Source organism: Arachis hypogaea, chromosome 7 (genome assembly GCF_003086295.3).
Source record: "Arachis hypogaea cultivar Tifrunner chromosome 7, arahy.Tifrunner.gnm2.J5K5, whole genome shotgun sequence".
Taxonomy (NCBI): Eukaryota; Viridiplantae; Streptophyta; class Magnoliopsida; order Fabales; family Fabaceae; genus Arachis; species Arachis hypogaea.
Window position 1 is genome coordinate 17,969,211 of NC_092042.1, and position 20,371 is coordinate 17,989,581.

Here is a 20,371-nt window from a genome sequence, read left to right on the forward strand (position 1 = left end):
GAATTTGTTGCTGAATTTTTTGCTTCCCAGTCACAAAATCAGAATAGAATACTCAGTCAGTCAGTGTTTGGTTGATTGGCTTTGCTCACTGATTGTATTTAATGATAAATTTTAAATTGATAACTTTTAAATTTTAAATTTGCACTGCCTGTTATTGATTCACTGTTCCTTCAGTACTTTTTGTTGTTGTTAATCATTGTGATGAGCTTTATTAAAATTGGGTTGAAAACTGTTGAATTTTTTTCATTTTTCATTGTTCTTAACTTTTGTTCTTATTAAAAAATTTGCAATTGGTGATCTTTTGATTTATTATATGCTTCATGTTTTTAATTTCACTCTGCTCCTAGGCTTTGAAATCAGTTTATGATAACTGTGATGCAATTATTTAGTTGGATAACTGATGTAATTATTGAATTTTTTATTTGCAAGGTGATTTTCGGTTGATTTTTTATTTAATTTGGTAATGGTGTTTATGACCGGGGTTATCTAGTTTTTATTATTTTTTAATTTGGTAATAGTGTGATTATTTGTTGCTGTTTGTAATGTTTGTTGCTAAATGATGATTGTTCTTTCTTGCCGCTGTTTAATAATGTTTATTGAAATTTTGTACTTTTTCAATGCATATTTATATATGTGTTATTAGTCAAAGTCATGTCAATGCCATGCAAATTTATTCAATGTAGTTAAGCATTACTTAGCAAATTTATTCAATGTAGTTAAGCATTACTTGCCTAGTTCAGTATGTATGCTCTCTGATTCTTAGAGTAAATATTTTGTGAATTCATGAATATTATAATATTTTTTGGAGACAAATTCACAGTAGAGCATTGTATAATCTCATGTTAACAACAAAGACAAATTTCACCTCACTACATTATATAATCATGCATCTAAGCTCATATCTATTTTCAATTAGTTTGTAATTTTGTACTATACGTGATTTGTACATATCATCGTAAAAGAAAAAATAAAAGAAAAAATAACACTGATTACAATTGTTTGTTGAAAATATGCAAAGTTAAGTCATGAAAATTGTTTGTATAATGTGAGATCTCAGTGAATAAGTAGCTTTGCATTGTATTCAATAATTATGTTGTGTGAATGATATTATTGTCATAGAGACAAAAAGTGGGTTAGAGTTATATTTTAGGATGTTTATTTATAATTTATTTATTATTTTATTTTATTTTAAAATAATTTTTTTATTAAAATACAATTAGATCGATTGGACCAATAAACCAATAAATTAGTGACTAGAGTGGTTCGATGACTGGTCCGATTCTCATTACCTTCGTTTGAAGAGTACTCGCTCCTTGTTAGCGAAACGGCGTAACAAGAAAAAGAGAAAAATGGAGAAGAGGGAAGACCTGAGATCGATTCTGCCGTACCTACCAGTGGTGATGCGTTCTTCCACACTGTTTTGGCCGTCGCATGTGGTTGAAGCGCTCAAAGAACTCGCCAGAGGACCTCTTCACAGTCACGTTGACTCAGGCCACATCCTCTTCACCGCCATTGAAGACATCAGAAACTCTCTTTCTCTCTCTTCCAACTCCTTGGCTCCTTCCACTTCTCTTGGATACTCCCTCTTCTTCGACGAGGTAATTACACACTTCCCACTCAATTTTCAATTTTGAATTGTGGGTTATTCTAAAGTTGGGATTTTGGGGTTATGCGGTGTTGTTTTGTTTCAGCTGATGACTAGGGAGGAATCAAGGAAGTGGTTTGAGGAGGTTGTTCCAGCATTGGGGAGCTTGCTTTTGAGGTTGCCATCTTTGTTGGAAGCACACTATGAAAATGCTGATAAGGTTTTAAATGTGGGAGCTATGATTGGAACCGGTCTTCGCATGTTGGATTCACAGGAAGCAGGAATTGTGTTCCTTTCCCGGGTTTGCTTCTTTTGCTACGAGTTTATGTGATTTTACTCCAACGGCATTAGAATTATAATTACTTGCTGTATTGTATGTTCTGTACTCAATAATATAACTTGCTTAATGGCTGCCACTACTGATGACTATGGTTATTATAGTCAACCTTATCATTTCTTTGCTTTTTAGGAGTTGATTGCTGCTCTTCTTGGGTGTTCGCTTTTTTGCCTATTCCCGGACCATGACAGATACATGAAACAGCTTCAAATAATCAATTTCGATCAATTGTTTGCGTATGGAATCTATAGCTTTTCTTTCTCTTTGTTAATTTGATGTTTTTAGTCTTTTGTTTTTCTTGCACTGTTGGAGCAACAGCTGAGTTCTCTTCGTCTCAGTCTCCGTGTGACCTCAAGGTCACGGGTTCAAGCCGTGAAAACAGCCACGGATGTAATTTTAGGTTAGGCTGCGTACATCATACCCTTTGTGTGTCGCCCTTCCCTAGACCCTGCGTTATGGCGGGATGCTTGTGCACCGGGCTGCCCTATTGATATCAAGATGATGCAGCCAATGTCATGCTGTTTTCTGTGTGAAATGGTGACTGAATGGGTGTGAAAAATAGGAAGAGAGGGTATTGATATTGCTCTAGTTTCATTTTGTTCTAATATTTATCTATTATAAAATTATGTCTGGTTGCAAAAATTTCTGAATGTATTAGTAAAATTGATGTAAATTTTGGATAGAACAGATCAATTATGCTTTCTTCATTTTCAGGAGTCTATATGAAGATTACAGTCAAAAGCAGGAAAGTAAGATTCGATGCATCATTCACTATTTTCAAAGGATAAGTTCTGATATGCCTAAGGGTGTTGTCTCTTTGGAGCGAAAAGTACTACCCTTTGAAGGTGATGCTGATCTAATTTCTTACCCAAATTCTAACTTTTGGAGCACTTCGGCTATACCTCTTTGCAAATTCGAGGTAATTGAAGGAAATTCATTTTCTACTACTAGGAGGCCAATTTCTTTTTGGTTGATAATGAAATATTTACTTTACAAGGTAATACTATGGCATTTTCATAGGTTCACACTTCAGGACACATAGAAGATCAATCAGGTGAAGCTGTTGAAGTGGATTTTGCAAATAAATATCTTGGTGGTGGTGCTCTTGGAAGGGGCTGTGTACAGGTACAGTGTAGTATTACCATGAGACCTAAATTCTTGGCAAATAGGATAGCTGTTTAGATCATAGTTCCTGATACGTTTTACATGCATATGTATATGGTGTGGGGTACATTTTGTATTAGCAACTTTTATCATTTTGTAGACACTGTAGATTGAGGTATTGTTTTGCCAGGTGAAAATTTTTGCCTGCTGATGTGTAATTTTTCTTCTTTTTATTTTTATTTTTATTTTTATTATATCTTTTGTAATTGTCTGATATAGGAAGAAATTCGCTTCATGGTCAGTCCAGAATTGATTGCTGGCATGCTTTTCTTGACAGCCATGGAGGAAAACGAGGCTATAGATATTGTTGGCGTTGAAAGGTTCTCGAGTTATACAGGGTGAGCACTACAAAATGGTTTTCACTTCTATTTGGAGAAGAATATTTTTAATGCCTATTGCTCGAGTAAGGTGGAAGAAAATCATGTTTCTTCATCATTATGCTTAGCATAGTGTATTTCCTCTGTTTTTGCCTCTGTTAATGTTTGTCTATTATTTGTATGTTTTTTTTAAACTGGATAAATTCGACATCTGTTTTTCTTCTCACTGTTTTCTGTTTATGCACCGAGAAAAAAAAGGGTCAAACATTTTATTGTTCTTTGTGTTGCTGCATGTTTTCCAATATGGTATTTATTGTCCTTCGTAACCTAATGATAAAAGTATATCCTGAATTCTTTAGGTATGCATCATCATTTCGATTTTCCGGTGATTATGTGGATGAAAGGGACGTAGACAATCTTGGAAGACGTAAAACCAGGATTGTTGCAATTGATGCATTATGTAGCCCAGGGATGAGACAATATAGGGAAAAGTTTGTATTACGGTTAGTAAATCTTGGTTTATGTTCCTGAATCTCTATAAATGGGTGTTTTGTATGTATCCGCTGCAAAGTTGAAACTCTTTTCAAACTTTGTTTTAGCTTTATTTTCTCAATCATTTTGAGGAATGTGTATGATTTACGTCAAGAGATAATTATAAATAGTAGCCATACTTCATTTTTGTAATTATATTTTTCTTTCATTTATTATGGTCTTTTCCAGTTCAATTCCTTTAAACTAATGCGTATTACAAAAACAATTATTTGGGAAAATATTATTATTTGCAATGGTTAAAAAAGTTCAAATTGCTAATTCCTGTAGAGAGATCAATAAGGCATTCTGTGGTTTTCTATACCAATTTAAATATCAGAAGTATCAGAAAATATTACAAGAGAATGGATGGTCATCTGAACAGGTTGGTTTTCATCATGTCTGTCAATAAACAAAGAAATTGGATTTTTGGTTGAACAGCCATGTTTGAGTATGAAATTCTCATAAAAGATATTTCCGGACATTTTCTCTTTTGCTTTGCAGTTTGATGCTTCAACGCTAACATATATGGAAACAAGTGAAGAAGAAATTTCAAATCATGAATTCGAAAAATTTCAAAATAACTACCAACGGATGGAGCAGGGCAATAATATTGGGGTTGCAACCGGAAACTGGGGATGTAGTGCATTTGGAGGAGATCCTGAACTAAAGGCTATAATTCAGTGGCTTGCTGCTTCACAGGTAACACATATTTTGATTATTTTCATTCTTTGGTGACAATTCAAAATGTTGAATTCGTGTTGGTTCGTTCCATGCAGGCCCTAAGACCTTTCATAGCATACTACACATTTGGCTTGGAGGCGTTGCAGAACCTAGACGAGGTAATTTGAATTTTCCTTCTTAATGGTGTGTTGGCAGCTATCTTTGTGGTTTGTTTTCAATGAATATCATCATTATCCGTTGCTTCCTTCATCACTTGTTTCTCTGCAATTGGTGGATGCTGTCCATCCGTTGAGTATCTCCTTCCAGCTGAGTGCCGGCAACATTTTCAGCTTGAGATGGACTTGTTTTGATGTTAAGATTCTTAGTAGGAACTTTGGGTTCGATATTGTGCAGGTGGCTAGTTGGATTTTGTCACAGAGATGGACGGTTGGGGACCTGTGGAACATGCTGATTGAGTACTCGACAAAGAGATCAAAAGGCGAAACTACTGTTGGCTTCCTCCAATGGCTTCTACCATCATTGTATGGTCATGGTGCTAGGTTCAACTCGTCAAACTCACCTTGATCAATTGTTGATTGCCTGTCCTGCTCTATCTTTGAGAAAAACTTGTAATTACAAGAAAGAAGAAAAGGATGAAAAAGTCGTTCTTTTCTTAGAATGTGTTTTCTATGTACAGTTTGATTTGGAGACTGCACTTTTTATCATTCTTTGGTTTTGTATCATTGAAAATTGTATAACATAGTTGGAATTTAAGAATCCTTCATTCATTGTCACAGGTCCTTTGATGGAGATGGGTAGGGGTGGGCAAAAAAATCCATATTTTGGATTTTAAACCAAATCCAAACCAAACCATTTTAAAAAAACCAGTTTTAAACCAAAAAAAATCCAAACCAAATTACATTTATTTTATAATTTGGTTTTTGATCCAATCCATTTAAATGGTTTTAAATCCGGATCCAAATCCAGATCCAAATTAAGATCCGGATCTAAAAAAACCCTAATTGAGTCTTCTCCTCTTCGACAAATCCATTCAAAAAAACCAAATCCACTCTTCGCCACCGTCAACATTTCTTCCTCTCTGCCTCTCGTCGGAGCTCGCCGGTGGTTCGTCGGCCTCTACCTCTTCGAGTCTATAGTCTTCACTTTGATTCGAGACTCTGTCTCTCTGCCTCAACCTCCCATTCGCGACTCTGTCTTCTCTCTTTTTCGGTTCTCTTCTTCTTTCGTTGGTGGCTCGCCGGAGCTCATGCTCATCAATTGAGGTAAGCCTCCTCCTTGCCCTTGGTTCTGAGTTCTGAGTTTTATTTGGGTTTTTTCTATTTTGTTGATTTGTTCTGTTTTGTTCCTTCATGACTATACTGATTTGTTCTGTTTTGTTGAATCCTTGATGAACTGATTGCCATGCTCATTTATTATTTTTTTGGTTCATGCATGTACCATAATATATATAGTATATATGTAGCGCTAGTTGTTTATATACGGTGTATGAATTTTCAAATTGAACCCCCCTAAAACTTGATTTCATAAAAAATCTACTTGCTGATTTAAGCCAATACGTAAGTGTTCTATATGTATTGTGCTACTTAGTTATATATATATATATATATATATAACCAACAACCAATCTCCTAATCTCTTATAGGAATTAGAATTAGATAGTAGTTGAAGTTGCAGGGATGAATGATGAATTTGAACAATGCTGCATAAGAGGGATAGTAAGAACACTTCAAATGGTGACATTGATTCAAGAACTTTAGTAAGAAGTGTATTAACTGTGGTTCAATTAGCAATCATATGAAAAATCATTATTTAGTTGAAGAAAACTAACTTATCTTATACATGTTTCCGGCTTTGTTGTTCTGATTTTTGTTGTAAATAGAATTTTGTTCTGAAAAATCATTAACTGTGTTCTGCCTTGGCCTTCTTTTTCTTATCATTATTTACTGCCTTGAATATCTCGCTCTAGCAAGTAGCAACTATAATATAGGCAATGGAAACAACTCAAGATCTTAGGACTTAGGAGTGCTTGCTTTCACTAGTCCCCACCTTAATTTTGTTGATATGAAACACTGCTGCTGTCTTGTTCTGCTGCTATCTTGTTCTGCTGCTGTCTTGTTCTGCTCCTAATTGTTTAGCAGCTGCCACACTAAAAGGTCTAATTTTGAAACTATCTGTATTTATAGTCATTGAAACTATCCTAATTGGGCTTGACCAATATTTTTACTCGCAACACTTAACTAAATTATTTAGTTCATGCAGTAATAGCTAGTATTGTTATAGAGATAGATGGAGGTGGCATGCATAGTACTAGTATTTGTTTTAATTTGGGGATGGGGATTGGGGAGAGTTATGAAAAACTAGAACATTTGAAAGTCCAAATATAGCTTCCTCTAGTTGAATCCAATCTGTTATATTAAATGCTTTATCTTTATTCAATATTTCCTTGATTGCATTATCATGTGTACACAGAATATCAAACATTAATATGAGATTTAACATGTAAACAAATTGTTAACTTATCAATTCAGTTTGCTCTTTAGTAGTATGTATTTCATTATTCTGCTTGTTGACATTTGAGATATTTGTATTTGCCACTTGAATTATTCATTGTTCATAGAGCATGTGCTTGCAGGGCTTCCTATCATGATAGGTTAATTGAACCCCATTAAGTTTTCTATTTTAACCTTATCTGTTGTTGTATCTGGTAATGAAACCTTGTAGCATGTTGATATAATCGTTATAGTGGTGTAAATTTTACATTTTATGTATGCCTTTCAACATTATTTTATTAGGTACTTTATAGTTTTAGGATTAGCTTTTAGATATATTTTTATTAAATGCAATTCTGAACTTTTAAGCTGAGGTGTGGAATATGATAGCAAATGAAGACTTAAATATAGGATAGCAAATGAAGACTTAACTTGCTAGCTTCCATTTTCTTTAAACCCCTTTCTGAATGTGTAACAGAAGATGGAAGCTATTGCACTCTAAAATTAATAGGTTAAAAAAAAGGGGATGGCTGAGATTCATGAGCAAAACTAGATATAAAACTGGTTTTAAAACTGGATTTTTGGTTACCAAAAATCTGGTTTTAAAACTGGATTTTATAAAAAAAACCGGATTTTAGATTTGGATTTAAAAAAACCGGATTTAACACCGGTTTTGCAAGTAAAATCGGATTTAAAACCGGTTTATAAATAAAACCGGATTTAAATTTTAAAACCGGTTTAGAATCGGTTTTTGTTTTTTCAAACCGGTTTAGAACCGATTTTGCTCTTCAATCCAGTTCTGGTTTGGTTTCCTAAACCATAAAACTGGTTCTGGAGTGGATCCAGTTTGGATTTTTAAAAATCCAAACCATGCCCACCCCTAGAGATGGGTGTTTGGTAACCTGAAGGTTCTTGGATGGATGAGTTTAGCTATGTCTATATTTCTAGAAAATGTTGTATTGTTTATAAGAACTAATGGATTCATTTATTGTATGTAATAATAACAAATGTGAGGTTATAGTAAGTATTTGGTTTCCTAACCAATGATGTTGAGTTCAAGTCTTAGGAATAGAAAGAACATTTTTTGACAATACCCAAAAAAAATAAATTATGATTTTTAAAGAGAAGAATAAAAGAAGGGTATTTTAAGGAAAAAAAATAGACATTGATTCCCTTTGTTCCCTTTCTTTCCTTTTTTTTTCGTACGTTAAGTGCCACGTTGATCACTGGAAAATGGATAGGGAGTAGGGACCCATTTATCCCTTCACCCTCTCTATCTTCATCCTTTTCAACCTTCTTTCCAAGAATCAAATTCAGTGGTGAACTTTGAGAATATTAGTAGCAACAGAATAAAAAAATAGGCCCTTGTTGGAAGCCACAATAGAGAAGGAAGAGAACATTGTCGGCGTTGATAATAAAGATTCTGATTGTTGCTTGGTGCAACAAGGTAGTAGTTGCAAAAAGAGGAGGTTGATAAGCGAGCAAGTTGAGTTTCTGGAGAAGAACTTCGAGGTGGAGAACAAGCTTGAACTCGAAAGGAAGTTTGATAGGACCAGTAGTAGCAGAAGGATCAAGCTTTATTAATATACCGGGATGGCCAATTAGCTCTCCCTAAAAGGTTCTACATAGCTGGAACTACCAGTTCAGAGAGAGAGAGAGAGATCCTCTCCAATTTCTAACAGAATTCACAATAGAAAAACTATCCTCCCTAAACAACTATATCCTAGTTATTTATAACAACCTCTCAGCCAGCTGGATATCCTAACAACTCCTAAAACACTTCTACTTGACCCCTACTTACCTCTCCTTTTGTAACACAGTCCAAACCTGTTAGTAGTAGGTGGAGCTTCGGAAAGGTGGCCCGCAGTGTCGCTGCTCGCTCCCAGATGTCCTCACAAGGAGATAGGCCCACCCAGTGCACCAAATACTCCAAGGCCTCATCTTCTGCGGTTCGCGATGCCACAATCTGGGATGGCTGCATCACCAGCTCACCGTCCTCAGCCAGCCCTGGTGGAAGCGTCTGTACCTACTGCTGCGGCGGGACAGCCTTTTTCAACTTGCTAACATGGAAGACCGGGTGAAGTCTGCACCCTTGAGGCATGGCTAACCTGTATGCCACTGCCCCTATCCTCTTAACCACTTCAAACGGTCCATAGTACCGAGGGCTTAGCTTTTCATTGACCCTCCCCGCTAGTGTCCGCATCCGATAAGGTTGCATTTTCAAATAAACCCACTCACCCGGCTTGAACTCGATATCTCTTCGATGCCTATCCGCTGCTTGTTTCATCCGCTGCTGAGCCTACACCAAGTGCATCTTCACTCTGCTAACACCGCATCCCTGGCTGCCGTCAATGCTGCCACCTCCTCAACATGTGATGGAAATGTCTCTCCCTGGAAAAGAATAGGTGCCGGAACCCCATAAAGTGCTTGAAATGGAGTTGTTTGGGCTGAGGCATTGTAGGAGGTATTAAACCAAAACTTAGCCCATGGTAGCCACTCCAACCATTTCTTTGGGTAGCCCCCCACAAAGCACCGCAGATAAGTCTCCAAACAGCGATTCACCACCTCGGTTTGGCCATCGGTTTGCGGATGAAATGTCGTGCTGTACTTCAATTTTGTCCCTGCTGCTTGGAACAGTTCGGACCAAAACTTACTCATGAACACCCTATCCCTATCCGATATGATTGACTTGGGGAACCCGTGCAGTTTAACTACCTCTTTAATAAAAGCTAGTGCCACCTCCTTGGATGAAAATGGATGAGCTAAGGGGATAAAGTGAGCATATTTAGTTAACCAATCAACCACTACTAGGATAGTGTCCATGCCTTTGGATTTTGGCAATGCCGCCACAAAATCCATCGTAACGTGCTCCCAAACTCGCTCCGGGACTGGTAGTGGCTGCAACAGCCCCGCCGGTTTCATCGCTGCATGTTTGTTTTGGTGGCAAGTGTGGCAGCCCGCAACATAATCCCTGATCTGTTGCCTCATGCCGCGCCAATGCACTGCTGCTGCCAGCCGCTTATAAGTTCGAAAGAAGCCTGAATGTCCACCCGTCCCACTGTCATGGGACTCAGCCAGCAAAAGTGGGATCTGAGAAGAATTTGCAGGCAACACTGCTCTCCCTTGATAAAACAGCCGACCCTTGTGTAGGGAATACCCCGGATAGTCATTCCGCCCCTGCTGCAAGGCGACCACAATCTTTTGTAGCTCTTGGTCGTGAGCCACCTCCTCTTCCACCGTTTCCCAGAGGTTCATATGTACTACTGAAATCGCCCTTGCCATCATTTACCGTGACAACGCATCTGCTGCCTTATTCTCAAGGCCTGGCCGGTATCGGATCTCAAAATCCAAGCCTAACAATTTAGTGGTCCACTTCAAGTAAGTTGGGTCCATAAGTCGCTGGTCCGTGAGGAACTTCAGACTTCGCTGATCTGTGAGAACAATAAAATGGCGACCCAACAAGTAATGCTGCCACTTTTGGACAGCGAAGACAATGGCCATCAACTCCCTCTCATATGCAGATTTTTGTCGGGCCCTTGGAGATAGTGCTTGGCTTAGGAATGCTATTGGTCTGCCTTGCTGGGACAGCACCGCACCCAACCCTTCACTCGATGCATCCGTTTCCAAAACAAAGTCTTGATTGAAATCCGGGACTGCTAGAGTCGGTAGGTCTGCCATCAGCCTCTTCAACCTCTCGAAAGCCTCTTGTGCCCTGTCATTCCATTCAAACGCATTTCGCTTTGTCAGCTCCGTTAACGGCTTGGCGATTACCCCATATCCTTGCACAAACCGCCTATAGTAGCCAGTAAGGCCCAAGAATCCTCGTAAAGCTCGCTGGTCCGTAGGCACCGGCCACTCTAGCATCGCTGTAGTTTTGTTAGGATCCGCCAAGACCCCTTGTGCTGAGATAATGTGGCCCAAGTACTCCACTGAGCTCACTGCAAATGTGCATTTCTTCTCATTCAACACCAGCTGGTTCTCCACTAAAATCTGGAAAACTTTTTGGAGATGAAGGGCATGGCTAGCCATATCCTGACTGTAGATGAGGATATCATCAAAAAAAACTAGGACAAATTTCCGCAATAGAGGCTTAAGAATGTCATTCATCAAGGCTTGGAAGGAGCTAGGGGCGTTGGTCAAGCCGAAGGGCATGACTAGAAACTCATAATGGCCCTCATGAGTGCGGAAGGCGGTCTTGTGGATGTCTTAATCCCTCATCCGAATTTGGTGGTACCCCGATTTTAAATCCAGCTTAGAGAAAACTGCAGCTCCCGCCAATTCATCGAGTAGCTCATCAATGACGGGAATAGGAAATTTATCTAGCACCATAATACCATTTAATGCCCTATAATCGACACAAAATCTCCAGCTGCCGTCCTTTTTCTTCACCAACAATATCGGACTCGCATAGGGATTGGAGCTTGGCCGAATTATCCCTGAGGCCATCATTTCTCGTACCATTAGTTCAATTACTACTTTCTGATGGTGTGGGTAACGATAAGGTCTTATATTTGGAACTGAAGCTCCTTCTATTAGTGGAATGGCATGATCATGGTAACGATGTGGTGGCAGCCCCGGTAATGCCAGAAACACCTTAGCATGAGATGCTAACACTGATTCGATTACCCGCGGTACCTGTAATACCGTAGCCGCTTGCAAAGTCATGGGCCACAGCTGGACCATAAATCCTTCTCCCCCTTCTTGAATGGACAAAACTGCAGATTAAAGGTGCATACCTCCATAGCACAGCTCCGGGTCCCCCTGCAATGTGACCATGCTATCCCCATTCCGAAATCAAAGGCGTGATTTTTTGAAGTTTGCAAGAACGTCTCCCAACATATCTAGCCACGCCAGTCCCAGGACAAATTCTGCTTCGTCAGTTGGGAAGATGAAGAAGTCTTCCTTGATTGCCACTTCCTTGAATTGGAGTGTGACACCCAAACACCTTCCCTGTCCCTCTGTATTGGTACTGTCCGCTACCCTGACCTGGAACTTAGGGGTGTTGTCAATTCTCAGGCCCAACTCAGTGATAATCTCTGGTGTCGCGAAGTTGTCCGAAGCTCCACAATCTATGAGAACGCGTACACGGCGGCCATTTACCTTTGCCCAGGCTTTGATTGACTTGTGATGTCCACTCAAGCTCATGAATTTGAGCTCCAATTGTCCCTGTTCCCCTGTTTCCGGAACTGCCTCATGCTGTAACCAATCCGCTTCAAAGTCTGGCTCCATGATTAAAAGCTTGAACTCTCTATTCTTGCAATTGTGATCTGCAGTGTATGGTTCGTCACAGAGGAAGCATTCCCCCTTGGCCCGCTTAGCTCTATATTCCTCGTTGCTGAGATGTCTCAATCCGCGCCGTCGCAAGGGGTCCGTCGTCGATTCCACTTTGGTAGCGGTTGAATTGGCATTGGCGAAGTTGGGAGCCAGTGATTTACCGCGTCCCAATGCCCCTCGCAAGGCAGCGTTGCGGTTTTCGACCTTCTATGCCAGTTCCATTAACTCGTCCACTGACTGGTATGGGAACAGTTTACATTCTTCCCCTACTTCTGGTTTTAGTCCATTCAAGAAGAGATCCATCAGCAACTCTGGCGCAATTCCACGGAGGGGCCGCGCGTGAAGCACGAACTGGTCAACATAGTCCCGCACTGAGTTCGTCTGTTTCAGCTTCAGCAGCACTTGATAAGGGCTCCGTAGCCGTTCCGGTTGAAAATGCCGCAGCAGCGCCGCACTGAAAAACCACCACTGCAACACCGGCGCCGTCGCCTCCCACCACCTGAACCATGTGAATGCCCTTCCTTCCATTGCAAAGGTGGCGACTGTGAGCCATTCCTCCTCTGGCACTGCGTGCAGCAAGAAGAATTGCTCCATGCGTTCAACCCAAACCACCGCGTCGTTTCCGCGGAAGATCGGAAGTTCCAGCTTTCGCCATTGCTCCGGCGCGCCGCGGCTTCCGGCCGATGAGCCTGCGGCCAGGTGCAATCCCGGTGAACCACTCTCATTCCGATTAGGCACGCGATTTTCGAACGCATCTATTCGAGAATCGAAGCGCTGTAGCGTCTCCTGCATCGATCGAAACATCTCCTCCATGCGCGATTCAATCGTGTCAAATCGTGACTCCATTTTTCTCGATCTCGATTGCACCATTCAGCGTCGGGATCCTCAAGCTCTTGATACCAGTTGATAGGACCAGTAGTAGCAGAAGGATCAAGCTTTATTGATATACCGGGATGGCCAATTAGCTCTCCCTAGAAGGTTCTACACAGCTGGAACTACCAGTTCAGAGAGAGAGAGATCCTCTCCAATTTCTAACAGAATTCACAACAGAAAAACTATCCTCCCTAAACAACTATATCCTAGCTATTTATAACAACCTCTCAGCCAGCTGGATATCCTAACAACTCCTAAAACACTTCTACTTGACCCCTACTTACCTCTCCTTTTGTAACACAGTCCAAACCTGTTAGTAGTAGGCACCTCTCTATCAAAGTTTCAACTCGTAAAAGAGATTGGTTTGCACCCAGGTTAAGTTGCCATCAGATTTCAAAATTGAAGGGCAAGGTTCAAGACCAAGCAGATTGAAAAAAGACTTTGCTGCATTGAAACAAAGCTTGGATACCCTTCAACAGCAATATGATAATCTTCTTCACCACAATCACAACTTACAAAAACAGGTAATAACAAATAATCAGTATATATATATATATACACACACGCGCCGTTTTTAATTTTATCTTGGAATAATTAGTTAAATTTTGGACATGTATTTTACGTAAATAAGAGTTTCTAGGATTGTGTGAATAAGGGCTACGGGTGAAGATAAAGAGGGTGAAGATGGAACAAATCGGCCCCTATCCGTTTTCTACGGGTGAAGATAAAAATGGTCGGATTGAATCTTCACTTCTTTTTGTATAATAGATAAGTAAATATGTGGTGTTTTAATTGGATATGCATTATCTTTTTTGGTTTTGTAAAACTTCTCGGAAAAACGAGTGTAACAATTTTACTTACGCAAAATTGTATGGAAATAAGTTTACAAAATTCTCTTAAGTTTCAGCATATTATATAACGCCCAATCCGGATACAATAAATTGTATTTTAACCTCATCATATAGTATACCGATAGTCTCTCAAATTAAACATATATTTGTAATTGCTCAAGCAACTTTTTAGTATGCATTATAGTGAAATAAAGTCAATTTTAAAGTGAGGCATGACTACTAGGAAAATAAACAGATTTATTGAGATCTCATCCTTTACGAGCATGCCATGCTTTGCAAAGGTGTTTACATAAAAATTTACTTCTCAACAAGCATGATTAGCAAGCAGGGACCCGTTACTAGCTGTGAATGTGACCACTACCACGCTTAACATCATTGGTGGATCAAAATAGAGAGAACTTATACAATGTGAACAAAACAACATTGTTATATGCAAAACACTGAGAGGAGATGCAGCTCCTTCTTCTCATGTTTAAGGTCCCATTCTGATGCATTATGTTCAAGCCAGTTGCTAACTCTAAAGAGAATTCTACTAAATTCACAATTTAATCTTAGGCTTGGAATGTATCAAGTTCCCCCTTGTGAGTCAGAATAATTAGTGGTTATGCAAAGCATCACTGAGGATCAAATCAACCATCAGTAGTTGCCTTGTCAAAAGATGATTTTTCTGGTTTCTTATTTGGTTCCATATCCACGTACAGAACACGTCCATGCAATATCTGCAACAAAGGAAAAAGTAAAGGGTTGATTCATTTATGAATTTTGGCATTTCACAGAAGAGAAAAATAAAGGTACTAGATTCTTGCCTTTCCATTCATGGCCATCTGTGCCTTGCGGGCTTCTTCCTCCTTAGCAAAGGTCACGTATCCAAAACCCTTAGATCTGTTCTTGGCTTTGTTCAGTACTATATCAGCTGGAAAAGGGAAATGACATTGACAGGTACATTAAGATTTTAATATGGGGACGTTCATGTTCAATGCTTGTAGTGAGAATAGAAGAACATACCATTTAGGACATTGCCATATTCTGAAAAGGCTTCAGCTAATTTCTCTTTTGTGGTAGAAAATGCTAAACCTGCACCAAGATTTTCATTCAGTTCATGTCACAGCAACAGCAAAACAAGAGAACTTAAATTTCGGGGCAAAGGCAAATCAAACACTTCTATAACAGTAATAAATAAAGAAATCATTAAATCTAAAGTAATGCAAGTTATTGCTTGATTCCTACTCAAAGGCGGCTGGCGGCTGCAACTACTTAGTTGCATTGTAATATGCTATTATTTCCTTTTTCTAATTGCTCTGGGACCATTTGCTTTACTTCTATTTCTGAAATCATCTTTTACAGCAATGATGTGCAAAACAGATTTCATTAAGTATAAACCCCCAATGTTGAATCAATCCATTTGAATCCAATGCTAAAACCAATAGCAGGAATAACCAGCCGTGCTCTGCAGTTATTCAAATGTCCATAGTAAAAGCAATTGCTTGAACAGAACTTTAAGATAATCAAGAAAACAGCTCAAATTAGCAGACTATTGAAAAAATCAAACTAAATTTTTGGTACTCAAGTTTGCAAATAGTAATAATGATACTACACAAGAGAGGGAGAGTCCCAGGAAAACGAAAAGGGTGTGTGTAGCTATGTACCTTTGACAAAAATCTTGGAAGAAATTGATCGGAGGAAAAGAAGCTGAGAAAGAGACCGGTGCTGTTGACACCATATTTGCCGCAGACCCTCCATGCTTCAGCTTCAACTTCAACTGTCACTCAACAAAATAATTTATATTCAATTATTACAATTCATAAAAAAAATCCAAAATTATCCACCAAAATCTCATGTAACTAATCTCAAGTACCAAATAAAAAATAAACAAAGCTAATACTAAATTTTATTATCAACCATCATAAATAACAAAGCTAATATTAAATTTTATTATCAAAATCCCAATCTAAAGCTTTTGTATCTACTATTTTTGCAAATGCTGTGGCATAAGCATTTAGGCACCCTCAACAAAGATTGTATATACCATAATATGACCAGGAAAAAAAAGGATTGAACATAACAACCTAATTTGATCAATAATGTGATCAGAAATTTTATCAATAATTTAGTCAGCAATTTAGCAACAGCAGGACCAACAACAATACAACGATAGCAGCAGCAACATTAGCACTTGATTAACAATAAAAATTAAAACAGTGTAGCAGCAAAAACAAAAAAACAGAGGTAGAGGCAGAGAGGCGGAGCAGACCGGTGGAGAGGAGGCGGCAGAGGGGAGAAGAGGAGGCAGCTGTTAAGCAGAAAAGAGAGTAGGCCGCCGCGGAGAAGAAGGGAAGCGAGGTCAGCTAGCAAGAGCCGAGAAGCCTCATTCAGAGAAAGACAAAACAGATCAACGCTTGGGCCTGGGCCTGGGCCCAGGGGCAAGAGGATAATGGGTAAAGCAAACTAATCTAGGGTTGAATAAATGGTCAAATTAGTCCGGAAAGATCACTCGTTTTCTAAATTAGTCTTCTAAATTAGTTTTTGAGAGATTTTTTTAATTAAATTTATCCTTTAAAAATTATAAATTAGTCATGTTTGTCCTTGTAGGTTATTATAGGTTATGACCAAGAAAAGGTTAGTGGACCAAAAAAGAAAGAAAGGTTATTATAGGTTAATGAAGAAAACACAAAAACCCAAGTCCTAAACTAAAACCAAAGTTGTGAGACCTAAACCGGTTAATGAACCAGTCGAGTGATTGGTTCAATCAAGGTTCTGAAAACCGAACCGGTCATCGAACCGCTCTAGCTACTGGTTCACTGGTTCATAGGTTCAACCGGTTCGACCGTGGTTGAACCGAAAAAACCGTTTTATAATAAAATAATAAATAAAATATAAATAAACAGATGAAAATATAATTATAGTCTAATGTAAGCTTTAAAATATCATTCAAAGAAAATGTTTTTCTGAATCTCTTTCAATAAACCTTTAAGGCTTTAACCACTCAAAAGAATCTTAAGTTGTTATATGAGTGCTGAGATAGCTGAACCTAGGAAATTGGCTGCACCTTAGATGGCAGTTTTGCAGGTTTTTTCACTTCAGAAACCAGGGACAGCTGCAAATCAGGCTCAAATATTAGCTAAATATATATCAAAGAAAGTATGGATCATATTAACATTGGAGAAATGGAATACAATATGTAAGTACCTTGCTAAGTAAATCTGTAGGTGGTTCATAATTAAGTCTCTTGTCATTTGGTTCCTATAAAGACAAAAGAAAGAAAGAGGGAGTCGGAATTCAAATAAGAAACATACACAGAATGATTCATTCACATCTCAAATACAAGCATAAGATTAGTACATTACCAGTGGATATACTTTGATACTTCGGAAGACACCTCTTTCACCTTTGTTCGATCGTTGCTAATAAAAGCACCACACCCAGTTATAATCAATCACTTTACTTTACTAAAATAAAACATGAAAAATTGAACCTATTCAAAAATCAGTTTTACAAACCGCATCCTTAGGCTCTCCTTGGAGTTTGTTAGTCATTCCATATTTCTCCTGCCTTGAGCCATCGCTAGAGTTTGTCCTAGAAGAGTAATATAAGCAGATAACAGATTATAATTGCTCACTTAAATGCAAAGATAATGAACAAGTCTAGAATATGAAATTGACGAAGAAGAGGAACCAGATTTCAATTTTGAATTTCAACCACAACAACAATAAGAAGAATCAAACAGAAATTGCAGATCAAACACGAATTCAAAATTCAAATCCAGAAATTCAAAAAAAAAATAACTCTAAATCCAGAAAATCAAGTACGCTTAGAGACAATTGCAAAGAAAGTAGATTTATAAATCAAGTACGCCTAAACAAAGTTCACAGTTCAGTTCACACTTCACAGAGCTTCACAACCTTCACACTTCACAGTGAAAAAAATTAGGGTATCCAACTATTCTGTTAAGAGGTCAAGAGCTAGAAATAAATTAATTTATAGCAGCAGCAGCATAACAAATCCATTTTAAGCAATAATTTCAACAATAACAGTTACCTATTCCATAGTCAAGTGCAAAACCTATTCACAAGAGGAGAACCTGTTCGATTCATATCAATTTATATTTTTTTCTTATTCATTAGAACAAAGATACTTACTAATGCAATGCAGCAAATTGAATTACCCATGAAAACAATATGTCACTCACTTTCAGCTTCACATACACTATGGTTTTTTAAATACTTTTTAGTGATACAGGTGCCAAAAACAGCAATCTGCTCTTAAATAATACCAAAGTCAATTCTTGATTGAATCGTAAATCCTAAATAAAAAATAATATTGCGGATTCACAATTCTTGGCACCGTTTCCAGAGGTAATCTAACTGCCATGGTGTTTAATCACATCAGTAAAAAATCAATAATCAGTAAAGAACCTGAGCTAATCACAAAACATTCATTAATCAATAAAATCGCAACACACAAAATCAGAGCTAATCGCAAAAACAGAGCATAAAAAAGTAGGAAAAAATGAAGAACAACTGAACAACTGAAGAACAAGCGAGCAAGACGTTCACTGACCTTCGAAGGCGACGCCGACAGACCCTTCATTGATGGACGACACCGACCACACGACGGCAAGAAGATGAAGCTGATGGCAAGAAGATGCAAAGAGTAGGGGATGGGGCGAGCTCGCGGAAGAAGAGAGCAGGGGAGTTGGAGACTTGGATGCAGTGGCTACACGGACGAACGGTGGCCGAGCTCGACGGACGGACGCGGCAGTGGCTCGACGGAGAGGCGGCAGTGGGTCGAAAAGAGTAGCTAGGGTTGGATAAGGGAGAGTGAATGATTTGGGCAAGCAGAACATAGGCTGAGAGGAGTGAGAACTGGTGACAGTGGAGGCTGAGGCTCGAGAGGAGAGGAGAGGAGTGGGTGGCTAGGGTTCTCTTTTCGTTTTGGGCTTTTGGCCCTTTTACCATGCAAAACGCAGCGTTTTGCCTAAATTTAAAAAACCGGCCGGGTCACGGTTCGGTTCGACCGACCGGTTCCCGGCCGGTTCGGCGACTCAATTCCGGTTTTTAAAATTGGCGGTTTTACTATCTATCCGAACCGTATTTAACAGCGGTTCCCGGTTCGACCGGTTCGACCGGCCGGTTCGAACCGGTTTTCAGAACATTGGGTTCAATAGTTCAATAGTCTAACCGAAGTCAAATTGTGGTTGAACCGGTTTAATTAAAAATAAAATAAAATAATTAAAATTTTTAAAATGAACATTATGTTTCATCGTTAAAATAAAAAATTTCTAATTAATTTATAATCAACAACAAGCCAACAACTAAGAAATTAACTCAGAATTAGAATAATAGTACAAAATTAACTAAGAAAATTAACAACAATCAACAATAATTAAAGCAGAACGAAAACAACAATCAATTCCTGATTTTTTCTGATAGTTACATGTAGTGACACGGACATAAATGCATGTATTTGAAAAACTCTCTTTATTGTTCCAGTAATAGAAAAGTTTAAGGAAGATAGAGTCTCGAACTGAACAACTATATCTGAGGTTTGAAGTGTTAAACAGCCCAATCAAAAGAGTGAGATTTCAGAAATAAAAACACTTCTATTCTATCACTAGCATAAATATCTTCGTCAAGGCACACTCGCATTCAATTAATAAAACGTATCTTCTGCTACAGGATCTGTAGATTTAATAAACAAAAGATATATCATGTATGCATTGTGGCAATTCAGAAATGGCATAGATATTTAGAAGGACAATATATTAATATTAGCCTTAACTAATATGAAAGAGCAAAAGCTAACTTCCAACCCTACTACGACATTTGCACATTTGGATGCTACGACTGTACTATCAAGAGGATTGGCTGCCAAAGGTATCTATCCAGCTGTAGATCCTTTAGATTCAACGTCAACTATGCTCCAACCTCGGATTGTTGGTGAAGAACATTATGAAACTGCACAAAGAGTTAAACAAACTTTACAGTGTTACAAAGAAAAACAAACTTGAATACCCTTCTTTCCAGCATTAAGTCATTAACCATAGAACCATAGCTATAGTCTGCTTGCCACTTGCAAAGAAAGAGCTTTTTAGAGTAAAGTCAGGGTAAAGCACATACATGGCATGCGAAGAATCTATTTTTACAGCTGATTCTGTCAGACCTTATTCTGTAACAGCTCCTGAATGCTTTACCTCCTAGTCTAAAGTGTTCAATGCTTATGCTTATGTTAAAAGGATCTTAGGAGCTATCTTCCTATCATTCCCATTTTGG

At 38.5% G+C, this 20,371-nt stretch overlaps 2 protein-coding genes across 5 annotated transcripts; one reads left to right on the forward strand and one right to left on the reverse strand.

Annotated features, from left to right (window-relative positions):
- The first annotated feature begins 1,277 nt into the window (after window positions 1-1,277).
- Window positions 1,278-8,148, forward strand: LOC112702688 (poly(ADP-ribose) glycohydrolase 1). Its single transcript, XM_025753827.3, has 13 exons — window positions 1,278-1,598; window positions 1,692-1,886; window positions 2,055-2,158; window positions 2,637-2,841; window positions 2,943-3,047; window positions 3,306-3,424; window positions 3,763-3,906; window positions 4,223-4,316; window positions 4,436-4,633; window positions 4,711-4,773; window positions 5,009-5,154; window positions 5,392-5,409; window positions 7,989-8,148. Exons 1-13 carry the CDS (start codon window positions 1,350-1,352, stop codon window positions 8,008-8,010), a joined length of 1,662 nt encoding a protein of 553 aa, XP_025609612.2. The 5' UTR covers window positions 1,278-1,349; the 3' UTR covers window positions 8,011-8,148.
- A 6,171-nt stretch (window positions 8,149-14,319) lies between these two features.
- LOC112702689 (uncharacterized) lies at window positions 14,320-19,057 on the reverse strand. Of its 4 annotated transcripts, XM_072199240.1 has the most exons (11): window positions 18,660-19,021; window positions 17,600-17,675; window positions 17,447-17,503; window positions 17,289-17,342; window positions 17,149-17,196; window positions 16,354-16,447; window positions 15,749-15,861; window positions 15,330-15,549; window positions 15,108-15,176; window positions 14,909-15,015; window positions 14,320-14,821 (listed from the first exon to the last, which is right to left on the reverse strand). In XM_072199240.1, the coding sequence occupies exons 2-8, from the start codon at window positions 17,633-17,635 to the stop codon at window positions 15,517-15,519; spliced, it is 435 nt and encodes a 144-aa protein (XP_072055341.1). In that variant the 5' UTR covers window positions 17,636-17,675; window positions 18,660-19,021; the 3' UTR covers window positions 14,320-14,821; window positions 14,909-15,015; window positions 15,108-15,176; window positions 15,330-15,516. The 4 variants fall into 4 exon arrangements, with proteins under 4 accessions (XP_072055341.1, XP_025609617.1, XP_072055342.1 ...); XM_025753832.2 differs by lacking the exon at window positions 15,330-15,549 and having other exon boundaries at window positions 18,660-19,057; XM_072199241.1 differs by lacking the exon at window positions 16,354-16,447.
- Window positions 19,058-20,371: the final 1,314 nt, after the last annotated feature.

What these genes read in the sequence shown, in the direction of transcription:
- LOC112702688 (XM_025753827.3), top strand. Translation starts at nt 1,350, where the DNA reads ATGGAGAAGAGGGAAGACCTGAGATCGATTCTGCCGTACCTACCAGTG. An exon ending in ACTCCCTCTTCTTCGACGAG is followed by an intron (nt 1,599 to 1,691) that starts GTAATTACACAC and finishes GTTTTGTTTCAG; the next exon opens with CTGATGACTAGGGAGGAATC. An exon ending in TACCTCTTTGCAAATTCGAG is followed by an intron (nt 2,842 to 2,942) that starts GTAATTGAAGGA and finishes GCATTTTCATAG; the next exon opens with GTTCACACTTCAGGACACAT.
- LOC112702689 (XM_072199240.1), bottom strand. Translation starts at nt 17,635, where the DNA reads ATGACTAACAAACTCCAAGGAGAGCCTAAGGATGCG. An exon ending in CTGCAAAACTGCCATCTAAG is followed by an intron (nt 16,448 to 17,148) that starts GTGCAGCCAATT and finishes GGCTCTTGCTAG; the next exon opens with CTGACCTCGCTTCCCTTCTT. An exon ending in CTGCCGCCTCCTCTCCACCG is followed by an intron (nt 15,862 to 16,353) that starts GTCTGCTCCGCC and finishes GTTGAGTGACAG; the next exon opens with TTGAAGTTGAAGCTGAAGCA.